Source organism: Lissotriton vulgaris, chromosome 9, assembly GCF_964263255.1.
Source record: "Lissotriton vulgaris chromosome 9, aLisVul1.2, whole genome shotgun sequence".
NCBI lineage: Eukaryota > Metazoa > Chordata > Amphibia > Caudata > Salamandridae > Lissotriton > Lissotriton vulgaris.
This window is the reverse complement of record NC_141697.1, coordinates 722,285,333-722,307,269: the sequence shown is the minus strand read 5'-3', so window position 1 is coordinate 722,307,269 and position 21,937 is coordinate 722,285,333. Positions and strand designations below refer to the sequence as shown.

General features: G+C 46.8%; 1 protein-coding gene across 1 annotated transcript in view; it reads right to left on the bottom strand.

Annotated features, from left to right (window-relative positions):
* Positions 1–21,937, bottom strand: part of NKPD1 (NTPase KAP family P-loop domain containing 1) — a 74,198-nt gene that overhangs the window by 23,975 nt on the left and 28,286 nt on the right. The window contains exon 2 of the mRNA XM_086938461.1: positions 12,857–12,991. Coding sequence (XP_086794587.1) covers positions 12,857–12,991 — 135 coding nt within the window. The remainder of the gene's footprint in view (positions 1–12,856; positions 12,992–21,937) is intronic.

The window sequence follows — 21,937 nt, the reverse complement described above, 5'->3', positions numbered from 1 at the left end:
AAACTGAAGTTCAAGGGTAATGTGCCTGATTTACTTAACGCCTTCACAGATTGATGCGGCTAAAGCATGATGCTGTGAATAATTGTATATATCCAAACAGTTTAGTTTTCTCATATTGGGGTAGTGATTCTCACAAAATGTAGGGCCAGGGTCCCACATTTGGGGGGCCAGAGACTGGTCAAGGGGGAAGATGAGGTTTACTGTTCAGGCTTCCTTTCTTACATAAAGCCAACACTAGTGGAAAATAGATATAAATTAGGGTTTCTGTCTTGCGCATTTGCACTTCAGAGGTGGAACCAGCACCCTATTAATGGGCCCAGCCCTGTACACATACGTCAATGTAGGCATTCTTTTGTGCCGTGGCAAAGCAGCACGTCCATTAATTTGGCCGGAGTACAAATGCCGGGATTTTCCCTATGTGCAGGTACCCCAGGGGCCTAATTACTATGCGGGCCCAGGTTTGTCAAGCAATTCAACTATTTCTGGTAGTACATGTGGTCGGCTGGCACAATGTGCGCAACTAAACGGGTCTGTAGGAGGCAAAATGAAAAAATCCAAGTTCTAGGGTACGGCAAGGCAAAGTTCAAGTGGATTGCCTTGCCTAATTTTTCCTAATGGCCATTAGGATTATGCATGGGCGAATTTTGCGAATCTCGCATTCGCAAATTTTACGGATTTGCGAACTCGCAATTCGCAAAATCCGCGAATTCTCGCGAATTTGCGGATTTTTTTTTGTGTGTGTTCGCGCGGGTTTCTGCCAGTTCGCGAGGGTTTTGTACAATTTCGCAAACGCGAACTTACCTGTCGGGTCGCAAGTTTCACGAACTTGTTGTTTCTACGTGTCCAGCCTGTTTGGGACACTCTTCTTCATCACTGCCACTCTCTGTCACCACTGCCACTCTCTGACTACTCATGCCACCCTCTGGCCCACCCATGCCACCCTCTGTTTCATCACAGCACCCTCTGGTTGTCCAGTCAGTGTACATTATTGTGGCAAAGCAAGCACACCTTCCCTGCCTCAAGTGACCTGAATTAATTTGGGGCTGATTAATGTGTCACAGAATATTTTTTTAGCTGGCACCTGCTTCCTTAGTGCTTCCTGATTAGTGATCTTTTGCACTTGCTAAGTGCTTTCATTGTTGCAAAATTAGTTACAACACCTGCCCTGCCCCAACTGACAATAATGAATTAGGGGCTGATTAATGGATTTGAACTTCCAGCCTGGCTCCTGCTTGTCTCCCTTAGCTGTAATTCAGGATCTTTGTGGCATATGTGTAACTATTCTGAGGTTCAGAGCAGGGTCACATAATAGTTGCAACTGGCAACTGAACTCTGGAGGGGCCCCTCAGGAAGCACTACAGGAAATGGCTACTAATGATGAGCCTGAACTTTTGAACCTGGTAAGTAGTTTCAGTTTTGCTAAGATCGTATTTCTGCAATTTTGTGCTTATTCGCGGGGCGCGAAGTTGTACTGGGAAGCCGCGAACTCACGCGAACAGTGCGAGCAAGCCATAAAATCCGCTGCTCGTGGATTTGCGGATTTTGCGGGAGATTCGCGAATCTCGCGGATTGCGAATTTACCGAAAATCCGCAAAATCCGTGAGCGAAACGGATTTTCCGCCCATGCTTAATTAGGATAACATTTGTAACTTTCCAGGTTCTGTCTGGTTGGCTTAAACAAGCTATACAATCAAACACCGTTTCTCCATTCAGTCCCTTTAGTCTTTGATGCTGGTGGGAAGGATCTAATGTCATTGGGAAGGCATCCGTTGAGGGAGGCCTTGTTCACACATGTGGTCAGAAGTAATACCGCAAGCAGTATGGGCTGAATGTGTCCCTGTTCAGGCAATAACAACATCTGTAGAGCTGAACCATTTCATTATAGAAATCCTGGCGGGTGTCAGCACAGGTGCAAGTTGGTACAACTTGCGCTACTAGGTGAAAGGGACCAGTTCAGCAGAGAGGGGGTGCATCTCATAGGAAATGCACATAAGCTCAAGCAGTATGGGCTGAGGGTGTGTTTGTTCAGGCAATAATGACATCTGTAGAGCTGACCCATTTCATTATAGAAATCCTGGCGGTGCCGCAACAGGTACAAGTTTGCACAACTTGCTCTAGTAGGTGAAAGGGACCAGTTCCGCAGAGAGGGGTGCATCTTTCAGGAAATGCGCATAAGCTCTTTAACCACATTATACTGGTGGCTATTAGGGAGCACTGTCAGTGCCAAGGGGGGGAGGGCGAGGACGCTGGGCAGCTTTTCACCCTGTGGCGGAGCACTGAAAGTTAACAACAAAGGGGAAGGCATGATGTTGTGAATAATTTTATATGTCCAAACAGATGGTTTCTCCTATTGGTCTGAGATGAATTACCTGGTTTGATGTGAATAAAAAGGCTACGCCCTGGAAAATATACTCTGTGTCTGAGACTTCTTGGGCATAGCAGGGTGGGAATTAAAGGAAATTGTGAGGAGTGAATGTCACGTTGTGCGCATACTATGAACTAGCGCCCCCCGTGCCTAGAGGAGGGAGGTCCTTAGTTGTGCCACGAGACTGAGCCTCCTCCAATCTAACAAGGGGGTGAATTTAATGAGGAGGGCTGGTGATGTCATTAGGGTGCGCAGGAATTCCTGGACGAGTTATTTAAGGCTGCGCTCTGTAGTATTCTGCTTCTTTGTCCCCTCAGACCTCCGACAAGCTGCAGAGGCGCTTCGTTGACCATCCACCCACCCACCCGGCAGACGAACGAGGCATCGGCAGAGAGCGGAGCACTGACAGTTAACAACAAAGGGGAAGGCACAACAATGGAAGTTTAGCGATTGGATTGACCCCGGGAGGGGGTAGGATCAACGTGTGCAGTGGGTTGGCGGGGAGGGGGGACCGGCCTGCCAGTGGTCCTCGACTCTACTGCCCTAACCCGCCACTTATGGATTGAGATGAATCTTGGGGAGGCTGCCTGTGTTCAGGGACCCCCCTGCGCTGCCCTGGATTGCAAGTAATGCAACTGTTTGCTGTAGGGGAGCTTGGTGGCCCAAGTGGGCCAAGTTCAACTGTGCGGCCAAGCTCAACTCCAGGTGTAATGTTCTGCATCATTTTCTTACTGCTTTTGACATGTTACTGCCGCTAAAGTGTACAGCCAAACTGAAATGCAAGTGTAATGTCGTGCCTAATTCACTTAATGCCTGTGACAGGTTGATGCAGCTAAAGCATGATGTTGTGAATAATTTCATATATCCAAAATGGTTGGTTTCTTCTATCGGTCTGAGATGAATTACCTGGTTTGATGTGGTAAAAAGACTACGCCCTGGACAATATGCTCTGTTTCTGAGAGTTCTTGGGCATGGCGGGTTGAAAATTAAAGGAAATGGCGAGGAGTGAATGTCACGTTGTGCGCATACTATGACACCTGTTCCAAGTTAGACCTCTCCACAACTGATAAGTAGGTGGCCTCTGTACCTTACCTACTCTCTGTACCGATCAGTGACCCCTTTCATCTCTAAGCAGGTGATGCAAAGGATGCACCATGGGCACTAAAGCAAAGGTCTGATGATGTATGAGAGAAAGTAACCTCTGCCTTCCATTATAGGGATATTGCAAGTCACCAAGGAGTACCATGACCATACAGAGGAACAAGGCTGAATGATGAATTCCATAACAGGCTTATCGACATCTGAGATGATTTGCAAAACCTTTTTAATGTATGACAGAGGGTATTTTATTCCTTATATTACATGGTTACACCATGATCTTTCACACAAACTCCTTACATATATAGTGTATTTCTCTTCTATTTTGATGGCACATGAAAACAGAATCTGATATGTGAAATCAAGCACACCAAAAAAGCAGTTAGTAATTTTAACAAAAATATATCAGAATTAATTTAATGTAAATCTGATTGAAATCATGCTATTTCTCAGATTCTGTAAAAATATGAAGGTATTGTCTTACTCCTGTAATGACCAATAGCTAGGAAAAAATAAACATACTGCCATAAATATCTTTGAAAACCATCTGAGACCGCTAAAAATGGCCATAGCATGTACAAACCCTATTTTGCAAGTCGGTAACCGATTACCGACTCGCAAAATGGGGTCTGCGAATAGCTATTAGGAAGGGGCGTCCCTTCCTAATAGCGAGTCACAGAGGAATGTATGATTATTTTGTGACAGCAAATGCGATGGCAAAACAATCGTAGTTACCTCCAACTTCAAGTCGGTGGCAAGCCATTCACAAACAGTGAATGTATGCGAAAATATGTTTAAGTGCAGGCAGTGGTCCCACGGACCACTACGTGCCCTTCAAAAAATGAAAAGAAAGCTTTTATTTTTTTAATTTTAATTGCATCCTGTTTTCCTTTAAGGAAAATGGGTTGCATTTGAGAAAAAAAACCATTGCTATATTTAAAAAGCAAACACAGACATGGTGGTCTGCTTTCCCCAGCAGGCCACCATCCCTGCGATATGCGAGTTTCCGAATGGGTCTCAAATTGCAACCTGCCTCATTATTATTAATTTTGTATGTCTTTAGCCACCCCATTAGGATTAGTGAACAGTATTTGAGAAACTTTTGTAATTTCGATTTTTCTAGTTGCAAATTGAGAGTCACAAAACCTCACAATTTGCGACTCGCAAAATGGAATGATATATCTGGCCCCTAATGCTCATTCTACAAGTACCAGTTTACCTTATAGGATCCTGATGTACTATCTCTGTTCACAATCCAGGCATGAGCAAATTGCACTTTGACTGGTTTTGAAAACAGAGATTTAATTTGCAATGTGACGTATGTGCTAATGGATTGCATCACAAACTTTCCATTCGCAAGGAGTCGCAAAATGATCTGCCTGATGAATATTAACTAAGCAGGTCAGTAACTCAGACCCTATGCGCTTGGTTACAAAGGAGCGGATGGTGGCCTGTAAGTGAGAGCCGGTCACCGTCCCTGCATTCACATTCAAAGTAGGTTGTGTCCCTTAAAGGAAAAGGTGTTGTTTAAAAAAATGTTTCCCGTTTGGAAAAGGCATTCCGAGGAACATAAAATGGTACCCTAGGCCATCCTCCCGATGCTGTTTGACACAATACATAAAGGAGAAGCTGTTCCCCTGAGGACAGTCTTCCCGGTGCAAATCCGTCGCCTCCTCCTTTCAGATGTTGGTAACTTTGTAACAGATGTGCATCCTCAACTGGGGGCACAAACCACTGATCTCACTTGAACGTGCAAGAAACTACCCTATCATGCCTTACCTAACTGTGATTCTCCAAAACATTTTTTAGTCTTTTTTGCAGATTTGTATAGCGCAAACTGGACCCAAAGGTATTGGAGAGCTTTACATGAGCACCAATTAAGTTACACAAGGACACATTCACTTTTATTTTTTTGGGGGTATGCATCGGGAGATTAAGCGATTTGCCCAGAAGTAGACGCGACCCCGAGGCTCAAACCTTGAATTCCCAGTCGGCAGTCTAGCCATGAGACCACATCATCTCCCATAAGAGAGCCCTCAATGGGCTGCAACACTAAATTTGTGATCAAGAAAGGCTTTTCTGACCCTCCAAGTGGGTTGGTACATCGCACACCAAATGTTTGTTTTTGCAGACCATGGGAGTTTGAGTGTCACAGGAATTGCGAACACAGAAGTGTTTAGTACATTTTGTCCTAGATTGTTTGGACTCAGTAGGAGCAGAGCACCGGCTCACATCATGTTTACATTTTTTTTCTCCTTAGTTTAGTAATCTGGATTCTAACAGGGAAGATAAGAGAATAAGCAAAGAAAAATAATTCAAATAAAAACACAAAGGAGAAAGAAAAAATGGAAAGGGCTTGTGCCCTCATCAATCAGCAGTGAATCTGCATCTCTGTCTCTCCGTAGAACAGCCTTCAGACAATCTTCTGTCATTTTAAGCTGCCCTCAAAAGACCACGGCGGGTAACTGAGACTGGAAGGACATGTATCTATGGCTTGCACCTTCTAAAAGAATATGGCGGATAGGATATGGAAGCATGACTTACAGGAATCGTTTTCAAGCCTGTCTCAGCAGCAGCTGCTGCAATAGTGGTCTGGTCCTGAGAGCCATCCTTTTGCATCTCATTAATCAGGCAGTGTTCCACCCTACCTCCTTAAAATGCACTGCAGACAGACCAGGCCACCGCGAGGGCTGAAATTTCCTCTGCCAGCACAGGTATGGCACTTCCACACCCATTCTCAAGAGCATGCCGCACCTTAGCTCACCAGAGTACACACGTGCCTGGCAAGGGCGTTCACAGAAGGGAAAGCTGCTTCTGCTCCTCCACCCTCTGAGCTGTGACAGTTTCATAGTTACTTAGTGCCTGATTTAGACTGTGGCAGATGTCACAGTAGCGTCAATTAAGGCACCTAAAGTATGATGGGTGGCTGCTAAGATTTACTCATCAGACTTTTTTGTTTTACAAAAACAAACACCCAAAGTGGGAGTTTCTTTTTGAAGGACAAAAAAATGATCCTGAGATCAGTGGCAGCTCCTCGGCAATGGCGGAGGAGCGTCACCCCACTGCATGGCGTAGAGCCAGCAAACGAAAAAGAAACCGATGCTCTAGCATGCGGCCGGCGGCGTCAGGGAAGTTTTTTAAATTATTATTTACCTGTTCCATGTCCCCCGCTTTTGGTCTCCCACTCTCCCATCCGTCCACCACCCTTTGTTAGTCGCGGCCGCCACTGCCTGGGACCCTGAGAGTTTTCTCCGAGGATGTTGGGGAAAATGTTTATTTTTTTTAGTTCGGAACCACCAGAGAAACTGAAAGAAAGTGCATTAGACTATCCACTCTAAACAGGTCATACAGTTTGATGCACCTACATGGTCGGCCCCTTCTCCACCAGGACTCAGTGTAGGAGTTTGAATGGCAGACCCTAAAGCAGGAGCACCTCTGTCTGAAACATGATGGTCTCCCTAACTCAAATTAGAGCAGGTAGACCGTCAGTTAGTCAGGCAAGGTTCTCCATCACATTTGTTGCAAGGTACCCTGTGCACCTCTAAATCAGGTGCTTACTTTTCCACTCTTAAGCAGAATTATATGATTTAATTGACCACTCTACTATTAATGATATGTTTTTCGCAGCTGGTCACTGTGATGTGTTGTCTCCTGAATCCCTGTCAGACATTGATCAAGAGTTTTTATTGTTTTAGAAACTGTGACTATATCTCAATTAAGGGCCCAGAAAAAACTGCCCATTGCCTTGCTTTCCCATGGATCTTTCCCATCTCTTCACAACCTCCACGTAAGATTCTTCATGGACCGGACCTCGGAACCCTTGTCTTCTTACTTCACACAACCTACCCTGGCCACATCATGTCCTTGCTTGTGCTGCTGTAACTTCTGTTTTCAGCTGATATTGAAACATTCTTGTCTTTCCATCTTTCACTTCCTACTCTCACCTATCACAACCGTCCACAAATTGATTGGTCCTTCTTCTTATGCTCAACTGAGATAATGTACATCCCCTGCACAACTGCAACAATGCTATTTCATTTTGAAATACCTCATCAACATCCTCATATGGCTCATCACAAGCCAGGAATGTCACAGAACACTGTTGACGGATGCAGGAGACTAATATATTTTATCTCCAGTGCAATGACTGCTACCCTTCATCTTTTAGCATTTGGACGATCACGCTGCTAAGACTCTAATCTCTACTCTGGTCCAGAATAAACAGGATTACTGCAGTATTCTCTACCTTGGTGACCCTCAACACTCCTCTACCAATGTTAAAAAACTTCTAAACCATATTTGCTCTTTGCAATCTAGAACCATATTATACAAGTGTCCTAGGGGCGCAACAGGCGTTAGCGCCTGCTTTGTGCACCCTAGGGGCACTTTGGTATTACAGAAGGGACCACAGCCCCTGATGGCATCCCTCTGGATGGGACAAAGGGGTTCCCAGGGCCCCCCCAGAAATCCCTTGCAGGTGCGTGCATACACTCACTGCACCCACCTGCAATGGGATCTCTATTCCCCCTTCAAGGTGCAGTAGGTTGCTGCCTGCAACGTGAAAACACAGAGCAGCTTCAAAGCAGCCGCTCTGTTTTTTACATGAATGCGCTGCACTTAGGGCAACGTGAGCTCACGGCTGCCTGGCGGCAGCGCATTCCTCATTATACGATGCATTTTACATCATTGTGCCGGTGCACCATTTAAAAGGTACGCCCAGCGCAATGAAAGAAAATGCACCGTATGTATAATACGGCCCCTGATGTTAACCACCCACAACTTCTATAACACCACCAAGAAGCCTGACATTTGGCAAAGTACATGGTCTGCTTTAAATGTATCTCCAGGTACTCAAATCAGCCTGGCTTATCATCTCCAACCTTACCTGCAACAGCTCTAGCTACACACCTGCCTGCTACACCTAACAACTTTAGGTACTCTGGACACCTATTCATCCTATACAAGTCTGCACTGTCTCTTTCAGAGAACTCCCATATTGAAACACCTTAACCATGGACCTGAGAGCCATGACATCTCTACATTCTTGCACAAAAGGTGTACTTCACACCACAAGAAGATCCTAAACTATCAAATGCTGTGCACCTTGTTGATACCCAATCAGCAGCAACAGTATGAGTTCCCCCCTGGGCAGCATACCTGTATATAACTGTGAATAATGCATTCATCAGTTTGTGCCCACCAGATCTTCTCAGACCCACTGTTACCTCTGATGATGTGGACTAATGTGCAGTTCTTTTTATCTAGATTTCACCTATACCGCCACATGCAAAATCCCAATCGAGGCATCAAGATTAAAAAGAGCTCCGATGCGCGGACGCAACACCATTGCTAATGGTACTGTAACAATTCCTACACTTTATAGAGGTCTCCCCCTATATTTTAGAAAACCTTTCCTTTTATTGCTTCTGAATATTTTAAAACAGCTTCATCTTTTAAAATTGTGCTGTGCTTATTGCAACTGACCACGTTTTCACACTTCAATCTGCACTAGGAATTGGGGAAAGCGGGCTGTGTTTTTAAATACGATTGAATTTGATTTTTAATATACTAAATATACTACAAACCCCGTTTTGAGGAGAGCGGGCTGTTTTTGCAAATATCCAATGTATTTGCACTTTGGGGCCACCAATTGAATTCTCGATACCAATCTAGTTGGCCACCACATGGCAAATCTCAATCAAGGCATTGAGCTTAAAAAGAGATCCGATGCGCAGACACGCCGCTGGCTCTCTAAAAGCAAGCCCGTCTGCGCCTGGATGGGGCCAGGTACCCTGGCCCTTCTCCTAAAAATAGGATAGTCTACTCAACTTCCAAGCTTTTTTCTCTAAGGCAAGTTCCACACAATAACTGTTTGCTCTCTTGGGTTATAAAGGAAGAGGTATTTTGGCCAACATTTGCGGTTTTGACCCAAACACATGCTGTGCCACTGCATCTACAGACTCATGAATTCCAGCTCCACATCCTTCAAACTATTTAGCATCAACTGCCGCTCTTTAGTTCGACATCAATTTAATATTTTTTATATCATCCAAGTCCACCTACCTGATATATTGTTCCTTACTGAAACCTGGCTAGGGCAGTTCACAGTAGCAGAGCCGGCATTAGCACTTACCCTTGGTCGACAGAGCCAATGGCAGAGGAGGCGGCATAGCCACTGTATATCAGTTGGCTATTAGATGCTGGCTGGCACCATGCACAATTCGAGATAGTGAAAGTGCTTGGTTCAGAATTTCCCTCCACAACAACTTCATTTTCACAGGGCTGCAAATTGATCGACCGCCGAGCCTGCCTAAGGCTTCCAGAGAAGCACTCACAGACTACTTTGCCCCTCTAGTGATAAAGCACTCTAATTTCAGTATTATTGGTGATCAGAAGCTGCACTTTGACTCAGTTCATGACAGCGAAGTTCGCAATTTTCTGGAGAACCTAGCAGCCTTGCAACTGTCGCAATTAGTTTTAGAAGCTACACACTCCGCCAGCCACCTTCTCGACACCATTTTGTCTAATTTACGCAAATCATATGTTTCTGCTCTGTGGCCCACGTCCACGACTATGACACTCAATAGCGCCCTCCAAGAAAGCACCACGGCAACCAACACTATCATGAAAAGACAATGGCAGAAATTGAATTTGGGAATTATATCCAGACTAATCACCGTCAGTTAGACTCTAATGTGGAGGCTGCCGAAAACAAGCAAAAGACTAGGCTGATCTCTACCCTTGAAGTTTTTATCCCTGCTCGTCAAGGCCCTGTCAAAAAGAAACCCTTGTCCCTATGGTTCAATGAAACTAATTTTGCTGTAACAAAAACTGCTGCAAAGTGCTTGAATGTTCCTCGAGGAAGAGCTATGAAATTTCTGTCAAAGTGCAATATAAGAAATTCTTAAACTCTTACCATAAAATGACCAAGAAAGCCTGTGCTTGGTTCTTCTCTAACAACATTTGCAATAGTATGGATCCGTCAAAAGAAATGTTTACCCTAGTCAACAACCTAATGAAACCGTCTCTATCAACTGAGCCCATTGAGGCTTCTAACAGTCACTGCAACAAACTTGCAGACTGCTTTGCTGGAAAAGTCAATGACATCTGCTCACACTTTTCTTCAAGCGATATGCTCGCTTCGTTGGAAAGAGTTTGTCTGTCGGAGGTCTCAGCCCAGAGGGCCGAATTAAATGCATTCCCCCCCACTCAATTCTGCCTCACTACATGCCCTCTGCAATCAAGTAAAATCATGCTCCCTTATGATCCTATTCGACACCAACCTTATCCTAAAACTCCTAGACTTCTTACTTTCATCCTTTAAAAAAAATCAATCTCTCTTTTATCTCTGCCACAGTGCTGAGTGCCTGGAAGCACATCAAAGTAATACCCCTGCTAAATAAATTTCCCCTCAACCCAGTCAAACCAGAAAACTATCTTCCGATCTCTTCCCTACCTATTTTAGCCAAGGTGTCTGAGAAATATGTCCATAGCTTACTGACAAAATTTCTGAAGAACAACATTTTTTACATTTCTCAAAATGGTTTCAGACCTTCTCATAGCACAGAATTTGCACTCTTAGCAGTGACAGAGACACTTTCCAATGCATTAGATGAAGGCAGATCATCGGCCCTTAATCTGCTGGATTTGAGCGCTGCTTTTCACACGGTGTCCCAAATGATGCTCCTGCAAAGATTACATGATACATGGATACGAGTGACAGTCCTAACCTGGCTTACATCCTTTTAAGTCAGCTTTCCTTTCAAGTAGTATCTCCTCCATGTACATCTCACATTTTGCCAACATGGGGTCCCTCAGGGTTCCTCACTGAGCCAGATCTTACTTAAGATGTATGTTCAACGTTTAGCACATGTCGTGAAATCATTTGGGATCTCACTGGTATCTTGCGCGGACCATACCCAACGTATTCTTTTACTTTGAGCTAACGCAACTCCTGACATGGCCAAGCTTCAGAAAGGAATGCTTGCTATTGCAAAGTGGATGAATAGTACCTGCCTAAAGCTAAACACTAGCAAAACTGAAATCCTCCTTCTGAAAAAACACACCCACATCAAGGGAGAGCACTGGTGGCCGGTAAGCTTTGGACCAAGACCAAACTGGTCATAAAGAGCCTAGTCCTATGGATGGATTATACTGTCTTTTGAGTTCCAAGCAACTCACTTGTAGGTACCTGCTTCGGTCTCTTGAGAGGCCTCGAACCAATCTCTTGATTAGGCAGATTATCATTCAATCACTAATTCTGTCACGTCTGGACTATTGCAATGTCATCTACCTAGGGGCCAACAAATCAGCCACAAAAAGGCTCCAGATCGCTCAAAATTCCACAGCTATGATGCTCTTCTCCCTTCCAAAATTGTGTGTGTGCATTTCAAAACCCCGTGCAATGCCAACAAAATCCAACATTCTCAAGGATCTCACATCCTTGCGGGACTACTTACACCTTTCCTGCCACCCACGCCCCTCTACTTAGCTGACCTCAATCTAGCTGTCTTCCACAGAACAAGAGGGAAAAAAGGCAGGAGGGCATTCCTTCCATGCCATGGCTCCGGCCTTATGGAACAAACTGCCCTTTTACCTCAGGAAACACAAAACCATCTCAGCTTCAGGAAATTGATTAAGACATGGGTTTTTACAGCTTAGTTTCTTCCATTATTAGGTTCCCCCCTTTCTGTGATAGTATTGTATGAATACCATGTGTTCATGTTTTAGGGCAAGGAAGCCCAGTTGCTGTGGCAACTATGTGCTTTGCAAGTCTTGTTAACACAACATAACATGACATAACATAAACATAGTAAACATGGAGGATATCAAGAGAGCGATTGTATTCCACCTCACTACAATATTTTAAGGAGGACACATGATGAGAATCATAGAGGGTCATTCAACATTACGCGTCAGCTCTCAAAACCCCTACCCAATCAATCTCACACAGAGATGTCAGAATCTCCTTTCATTACCTGACATTTTATCAGTCCTCAAGAAGGCCACCTGACACGACTGGTGCAAAGGATAAAGATGGTTCCCATTACCTGGTAATTCTCAAGAAGCCCCAATATGAGACTTGTTTAGGGGATCTGGCATCACATTCCCCCATTACCTAACCCCTTCCAAGAAGCCCAAGAATCCCACCTATTCAGAATCATACAGGTTATCGCATAACACCCTACCATCAGCTCGCCCCTATTACCAGCTCTCAAGATGGCCAATTGATGAAATTAGTACAGGACTGTATGATTTAGCGACAGCCATTGATAATGTCATTTGTATGAACAAAATCATGTGATCCAATCTTGTACTCTAGTGTTCATCGATGAGACCCATAGGAGCGAAGCTCATGATTCATGCGTTGTTACTTTATATGGCCACACTTACTTGTAATCCTGTCCAACAGCATGTAGACCCTGCTTCCAAATGGTGCATAGAAACCCACAGTAACTGGTGTAGAGACGTGGCACAGGGCCTTGGAGAGGCAGGCACAGTAAATGTCATCCTCTGTCTGCTTTCCCGCTAAAAGAAATCAAGAAACAAAATGTGATATTTGAACATATGAATGTACACATGGGTATTTTACATAAAGAAGTGTTCTTGACAAGTAATGGCTGATTATTGAGGCACATAGAGTATAAAGTATATATATATATATATATAATCTTGATTTAAACATTTACATCAGGGCTCTCCAAACTTTTCTGTAATGAGAGCTAAGAACTACTGATGATAGTAATCTAACAGTGAGCACCCCATCCACGACTGGCAGCAGTGATCACAACAGTGCATTAGGCAGGGTTGCCTGCCATAAAGTAAAACAGCACTATCAATTTTGAATACTTCTGCATGCGTAATACAAAACATCCATAGCTAATACTACCCCAGCAGCAAAATCATGATTGGAATAATAAATCTCTCCAACTCAAATAATATCTTTGAATTCATTTTCGAAATGAACACTTTTTCTCAAATCATCATCTTCTGAGGTCTGAAAATATAGACATTTTCATCTCAAATCCATGTTTTTCAATTTTGGTATACAAATAATATTTCAACCAAGCAAATGCTTCTAATTTGGTAGTCTGGGCTGCACACAGGAGAGCTACTCACAGGTAGCTGGAGAGCTACTGGTAGCTCATAAGCTACTCGTTGGAGATGCCTGATTAACTGGGTAGTTGCAGTCAGGCTTGGCTTTATGATCGGATTTAGAGGTGAGAGACAGAGGGTAATCATGTGCTAACATGTGCCTGAAGAGAGAGATGTGCTTTAGCTCTTTTTATCTCCGTGAACGAGGAGGTGGTTCTGAATAGGTAACAGAGGAAATCCCAGAGGGTAATTCACTTGAACAGAACCTGGAAGGGGCTCATTTTGGCATATGTACAGCTAAGACATTGTAGATGGTAGAGCTCAGTTATCTGGGAAGGGTGTGGCAATGGGATAGTTGAGAGAGGGACAGATGGTGGGGCTAGGCCTTGGATGGCTGTAAGAACTCTGATGCTTAACTCGTCTTGGCACTCATTTGGCCAATAACCATCATGCTTGGTGCTGGTGTCTTTTGGAAGATGATGATCTGGAGAAGTAATAAAGAGTACGCCTAGCAAATCAATGTTTTCAAAGTGCTGCAATGGATTACGCCAATCCCACCAGTACGCAGTTAAAATAGTTGGGCTTGATAATTAAAAGTAAGTAAAGCCGGTCCAGATCTTTCAGATACTGAGCAGTTGGAACCTGGCCTCTGCGGAAGTAAAAGTTACATAAGAGCTCAGTTACATATTCACATTGAATTGAATCGCTAGGTTCTTGCATGTGTAATTGTCAAGGAGATGTGAGTGGGAGAAAAACATTTGAATGGCTTGATGGGTCAGGGAAACAATTGATTTCCTAGTAAGTAAAGTTTGACATTGTAGATTGGGGAAGATAACTGTTGTGTATTTGATGTTAGAGGCAGGACTTGTGTGCTGGACATCCGGACCTCCAAACATACCTGTCGGAAGCTGGAGAAGAGATGGCTTCACAACCGAACTCCAGACAACCACACAGCCCACAAAAATGCCACCTGAAGACACCACCAACTCATCAGGACCACCAAGAGGACCGCCTTAAAGAACCGCCTAGACAACAACGCACACAACTCCATAGAGCTCTTCAGCATCGTGAAAGAACTCTTTAACCCCAGCTCCAACACGAACGACATCCCACCTTCGCAAGACCTGTGCGGTTCACTGGCCACCTTCTTTCACCGCAAGATCACCGACATCCACAACAGCTTCAACTCCAACAAACTCACATCCACCGCCGACACCACCCGCTACCTCCACCCGTACCAGTCGCCTGACCGCCTAGTCCAACGTCAGCGATGAAGACACCATCAAGACCATGAACTCCATCCACTCCCGATCCACATCAGACCCATGCCCCCATCACGTCTTCAACAAGCCGGGACAGCCATCGCACCCCATCGCCGGAAAACCATCAACACCTCCTTTGAGACAGCTACCTTCCCGAAGAGCTGGAAACACGCTAAGATCAACGCCATACTGAAGAAACCCAAGGCAAACCCCAAGGACCTCAAGAACTTCTGGCCTATCTCCCTGCTCCCCTTCCCGGCAACAGTCACAGAGAAGATTGTCAACAGACAGCTGACCCGCTACCTTGACGACAACAGCATCCTGGACCCATCCCAGTCCGGCTTCGACAGCAACCACCACACCGAGACCGCCCTCATCGCCGCCACCGACGACATCAGGATCCTGATGGATAAAGGAGAAACAGCCGCCCTCATCCTCCTGGACCTATCAGCAGAATTCGACACGGTCTGCCACTGCATCCTAACAGCACGCCTCCACGACGCCGGAATCCAAGAGAAGGCCCTGGCATGGACCACATCCTTCCTCTCTGGCAGAACTCAGAGCGTCCGCCTTCCAACCTTTCCCTTCCAAGACCACCGAGATCATCTGCGGCGTCCCACAAGGATCCTCCCTCAGCCCGACGCTGTTCAATATCTACATGGCACCGCTCGCCTACGTCGCACAACAACATAACCTCAACATTATCTCTTACGCAAACGACACCCAGCTGATCATATCCCTCACCGAAGACTCCCACAACGCCAAGGCCAATCTCCACAGAGGAATGAAGGCCGTCGCCAAATGGATGAAGGAGAGCAAACTGAAGCTGAACTCAGATAAAACGGAGGTTCTCATCCTCGGCTCCACCCCCTCAGCCTGGGATGACTCCTGGTGGCCCACCTCGCTAGGAACTCCCCTAAAACCCACCGAACACGTACGCAACCTGGTCGATCATCCTCGACTCTGCCCGCTCCATGACCAAGCAAGTCGACGGCGTCTCCGCGTCCTGCTTCAACACCCTCCGAATGCTCGGCAGAATCTTCAAATGGATCCACTCCGACACGAGAAAGACCGTCACCCATGCACTCGTCACCAGCAGACTGGACTACAGGAACGCCCTCTACGCAGGAACACCAACAAAGCTCCGGAGATGGCTACAACGCATCCAGAACACTGTGGCACTACTGATCCTCGACGTCCCACGATGCAGCCACATCACACCCCTCCTGAGAGACCTGCACTGGCTCCCCATGGACAAGAGGATCACCTTCAAGCTCCTCATCCACGCACACAGGGCCCTTTACAATGCCGGACCGGTATACCTCAATGACCGACTCAGCTTCTACACCCCCACCCGCAGCCTCCGCTCTGCCAACCTCGCCTTTGCCACAGTTCCTCGCATCCGGAAAACCACCGCCGGTGGCCGATCCTTCTCCCACCTCGCCACCATGACCTGGAACACTCTCCCCACCAACCTACGACAGACCCAGGACCTACCTACCTTTAGAAGGCTTCTCAAGACATGGCTCTTCGATCTGTAGCAGACCCCCCCACCCCCTCCCCCCCCCCCCCCAGCGCCTTGAGACCCTCACGGGTTTGTAGCGCGCTTTACAAATGTCTTGTTATGTTATGTTATGTTATGTTATGTTATGTTATGTTATGTTATGTTATGTTATGTTATGTCCACAATAATGCCTGCCAGAAGTGGCATGCTCCTGAAGGTAGGGAAGCATTGACAGAGGAAGGACTGTGGCATTGTGATCATGTCCTTCATTCCTAAAATTGCTCAGCCTCGGGTTAGTCATATTTACAATGCAGTAAACGAAAAAAATCTGGTTCTCTCCAGGTCCTCTCTTTGTATATGTTTTCATGGTACCTGAACCTACAGGCAGACAACATGATGGAACGTTGCTTCAAAGACTTATATGTCACATCAGAGAGGACCCACATTGGTGGGAAATATCCAATGTGGACTCCAGCGATGTGCCTCAGGTATCCGTGGATCCACCACCGGATGGACATCCTTGACAGAAATGCAGCCCTTGTGCCACATGCAAGTGATACATCTAACATTTGAGGCATTCTTAGACATGGATAAATGATGAAGGCTCAATTCGAACACTCAAGCCACTTGTCAAGCTGAGATTAATAACCTTGTTTTTGTCAGAGGACGGCTAATTCCTACTTTGTGTATTTTTTGGCATCTTAGAACATTATGGTGTCTCATTGTGTGCTGATAATATATTCTGTGTGGTGCACTAGGCATAGAAAATTAGCTTTAAGGGCACCTGGCTCTTTCTCAGGCAGCTCAAGGTGCATACTTATTTTGATACCATGATGTATTTATGCAACACCTCATGGCTTTTGATATGACAGTAAAAGTGGAAGCAAGTTAAGGCATTTGGAAGATGCTTGCATGTAAAGCATGATCACTCAGCAATGTGGATATGCAGCAGACCAACATGAGATTAAAATAACTATCATAGAACAATGCACTTTAAAGCTTGACAGGTCCTGTTTCTTCTTCTACATATTAGATATATTAAGAGAAGAAGCTGCCCACTGTTATGTTATGTTATGTTATGTTATGGAATATTTATATAGCGCCTATCACCGCCGGTCTCTAAGTGCTTAACAGAAAAAACATAACACACTGGTACCCGTAGAACACTCAGCTGTTCCACCGCCTAAACTGTCATAAATGCCTTTCTGAAAAGATGGGTTTTCAGTTTCTTTCTGAAGGGTAATAGCTGAGATTCCTCCTTCAAGGTGGGCGTCCTCATGCTTTACAGCTTTTTCCATCCCTAAGAGGGTTTGCAGAGACAGTCAGCTGTAATTTGCTTTATTGTTTGCTGGAGCACACACAGCAATACGCAGCCCAAATTCAATTGGCAAGCCAATAAACATCTCAGTGTCTATTTAGACCCTCACCTAACTTTCAGCACCTATCTAGCAACCAGACAACTCACAGCAAAAAGCTCCTGTTTGCATTCAAAACCTCACAGCAAAAGACACGGAACACCTCAACACTCCACCTTCTTTACGTCGTGAGTTTTACATTTATGCCTTCACTAACCTATGGCTCAGAACTGCTAAAAGGGAAGGATATGGTTACTCTAAGTACAATACAAATGAACCTCTTCAAAAAACACTTTGAAATTCCGCAGCACATTTCGCAAGCCCAAATCAGGCTTGAGTTCGGCCTGCTCCATTAGGGCCCAGCAAGAAATGGGGCCTTATTGAAACTCTGCTGCAGGCTGAGAATGGCTCACTCACATACCAGTGCTGGCTGGAAATGTTAAAATGGGACACACGAAAATAACTAATGATTCTCTAATATCCAGCATTCAATCAAAGCGGTGCAATAAGAGGATGCTTGGAGAAGTGTGGCTCAATGGTTAGAGCAGCAGACCCTGATGCAGAGGTCTGTCCCGGACCAGGGTTCAATTAGCCTCGGCGGGTCTTGGGCTCAATTTCCCTGGACCTGATAGTTCTCGCCTCGGTGCATATTCCAATCATGGAGTCCCACTCTGCAACTCTGGGCAATAGCTTGCTTAATCTCCACAATGGCCCCAACAGCGCTAGGATGCCTGGCTTTACCTTGGGGGTGCCCAGGAGTGGGCACTTCACAGGGAAAGGCCAGGAAGGGTTCCACAGCAGTATGTGCACAGCGCCTTGAGACCCCTTCGGGGGTGATTCGTGCGCTATATAAAAGCACTACATTTACATTTGGTACACCCCTATTGATCACACTGCCTTCAAACGACCCTTCAACAGAGTAGCCAAGCTTTCATCACCTCAGATAAGGCCTCATTCATGTGCAAACTGCATGCATGTGCAATCAATCAATCAGGGGTTTATAAAGCACGCTACTCACCCATGAGGGTCTCAATGTGCTAGGCGGGGGGGAGGGGAGTGGCTCCGGATCATTCAAAGAGCCAGGTCTTGAGGTCTTTCCTGAACGTGTGCAGGGTTGGGGAGCGTCTGATGTTCACAGGGAGCTCGTTCCAGGTCTTTGCTGCGATGAAGGAGAAGGCTCTCCCGTCTGTTCTGTTTCTGCGGATGCAGGGGACCTCTGTAGGGGCGAGGTCGCCGGAGCGGAGGTCCTTCTTGGGTACATGGAAGGATACTCTCTTGTTAGGTATTTGGGTCCGATGTTGGTGAGGAATTTGTAGGCGTGGGTGAGGAGTTTGAAGGTGACCCTCTTCTCGACGGGGAGCCAGTGGAGGTCTCGTAGGTGTTGGGTCATGTGTTCGTGACACGGTGTACCGAGGACGAGTCTGGCTGCGGCATTCTGGATGGTTTGGAATTTGTGTAGAAGGGTTCAGTTGATTCCGGCATCTTGTGCGTTGCAGTAGTCCAGTCTGCTGGTTATGAGTGCATGGGTGATGGTCCTTCTGCAGTAGGGGTGATCCTTTTGAAGGTCTTACGCAGGATGCGCAGGCAATTGAAACTAGTGGACGCGTCGGCGTTGATCTGGCTGTTCATGGAGAGGGAGGAGTCAAGGATGATCCAGAGGTTTTGTGCGTGGTCTGTAAGGGTGGGTGGATTCCCGAGGGCAGAGGGCCACCAGGTGTTGTCCCAGGCGGAGGTGCAGGGTCTGAGGATGACGACCTCGGTCTTCTCTGAGTTGAGCTTCAGGCAGCTGTTTTTGACCCAGGCTGCCACGTTCTTCATTCCTTCCTGAAAGCAGAGTCTAGTGTCTTCGGATTCTTTGTGAGTGAGAGGATAAGCTGGGTGTCGTCAGCGAAGGAAACAATGCTGAGCCCATGCTGTCTAACGATGGCGGCAAGGTGGGCCATGTAGATGTTGAAGAGTGTGCGGCTGAGCGATGATCCCTGGGGTACTCCGCAGTTGATATCGGTGGGTTTGGAAAGAAAGGGAGGGAGTCTGATACTCTGGGTTCTGCTGTAGAGAAAGGATTGGATCTAGTCGAGGGTGGTTCCTTGTATCCCCTCGCCGTGAAGTCTGGCTGCGAGCGTGCAGTGAGAAACGGTGTTGACGCCTGCAGAGAGGTCTAGATGGATGAGGGCCGCAATGTGTCCCTGGTCGAGTAGCATGTGGATGTTGTCAGTGGCGGTGAGGTGGGCGGTCTTGGTGCTGTTGTTTCTGCGGACTCCAGGCTGGGTGGACATCCATGCCATTGTATGTGGTCTGGGGCTCACAGTACTACTTGTCCACTCACTTCTCGGAAACATGACTTGATGCTTATCCACCTTGGTATCTTTCCATCCAAGGACCTAATCCGTTCCTGGAAGCAGTCCTGACGCAAAGATTCTTTCACATCCAACCTTAAGATCGTCACATCTTAGTTCACCCGCCCAGCAGTAATAGCCCAACTGAAAGGGAATCCGGTACAATCATCATGCTAGGCTGTACGGTTTCCCACCCACGTCTTTAAGATGCTGGAAAGGCACAACTAAACTGATGTGGGACACTAGGCTGATCTGCCAAACGTCACTCTGAGGGTCTCTCCCAAGCAAACTCTGACATCATATTGGCAGAAATATTAGCCCGGTGTGAGAAAGTGCTATCTTTCTTGCATAGGTATGCCCCCACTTTTTCCTGAATTGCTGATGTACTTTGACTAGGTGTGCCCTGGGCTCCTGCCAACCAGGTACCCAGGGCCTGTGTTCCTTCCCTAAAACTGTGTTGAAACTAAAACCCAATTGGTATCTCTGGCCACCTGTCAGCCCCTAGTAAATGGTACCCTAGGTACCCAGGGCATGGTGACCATAGAAGACCTCTAAGGGCTGCAGCACTTATTGTGCCGCCCTTAGGGGCCCTGGACCCTGACACCCACACACTGCCTTCGCAGGCTGAGTGTCGAAGTACAGAATTAAACTGAGTCGACATGGCACACATCCCTGTGTGCCATGCCCACAAGCCCACTGCACTGGCATCCATCAGTCACCCCTCTAGCTGGGTGCCCTATGCCAGTGGTGTGGGCACAGGTGCATGAGCCCTGTGTCCCTACAGTACCCAGGGCCATTCCTGGGCACTGTAAGTGCAGTGCTGCCATGAAGAGTATATGGTGCTGGGAGGTTGTCATTATGAACTTCACAGCCCCATGATGGCTTCACTGAATTCTGAGAAGTTTGATATCAAACTTCCCAGCACCTTAAACCCGCACTGATGCCAGTGTGGGATTTAATGTAAAATGCCTGACAGAGGGCATCTTAGAGATGCCCCTTAAAACCTAAGCAACTCCCAGGGTCCTGACTGTGTGGCTACCGAGGCTGCCACCACCAGACATGTTTCTGGACCCCTGGGCCGAGAGCCTGTCGCTCTCGGGGGCCTGAAACAATGCCCATCCTGGGACAAGGTGCCAAGCCTCCTCCCCCAGGATGGACAGGGGAAACTTCAAAGGCATACCGCCTTTGTGAGCTTCTCCAGGCCACTTGCTGTACTCAGCAACTCGCCCCCACTGTTTCTGACACCCACTCTGGTGGGAAGAACGGCGGGAAAACCTAAGTGAGGAAAGGGGGTGTGCCAGCCTACGCAAACCCCACCCCTTAGGTGGGAGAGGCGAGGTGAAGCACGACTCCTGGCCCTGCCCAATCACAGCTAGGCTCCTGCCCCCTCCCACAGGAGAGGAGCAGGCTAGGGGGTGTACCCACCCAAGGACAAGGACCCATTGGTCCCTGCCTTTGCCCTACCTGTAACACCCCTAAATTTAGAATTTAGGGGCACCCTAAACCTTCCTTCCTCAGATCCCGATCGCAAATAGAAGAAGAACAAGAAACAAGAAGACCTGCTGTGTAGCTGCTAATCAAAGGACGACGCCCACTGATTTGGCCCCAAAACCCTACAGGCCTGTTGATCCTTGAACCTGCTCCTGTGAAACTCCGGTGTCTCCTGCGGACAGCACCCTCGAAAACCCCGGAGGACCTGCCTGCCTTGAACCTTCCAAAAGACTGGGACTCCCACGAGAAGTGGTTCTGCTCAAACAGCAATACCCCTGGTGCCAGCCAGGAACCGCGAATCCAGCCCACTCTGCACCCGCCAAGCCCGGCCTGTGCCTGAGTGATCCAAGACCAAAAGGACATCCCCTCGGCGACTGGGACTCGAAGTCCAGTGCCCAAAGACCCTCTTCGACTAACCCGACGACGCCTGC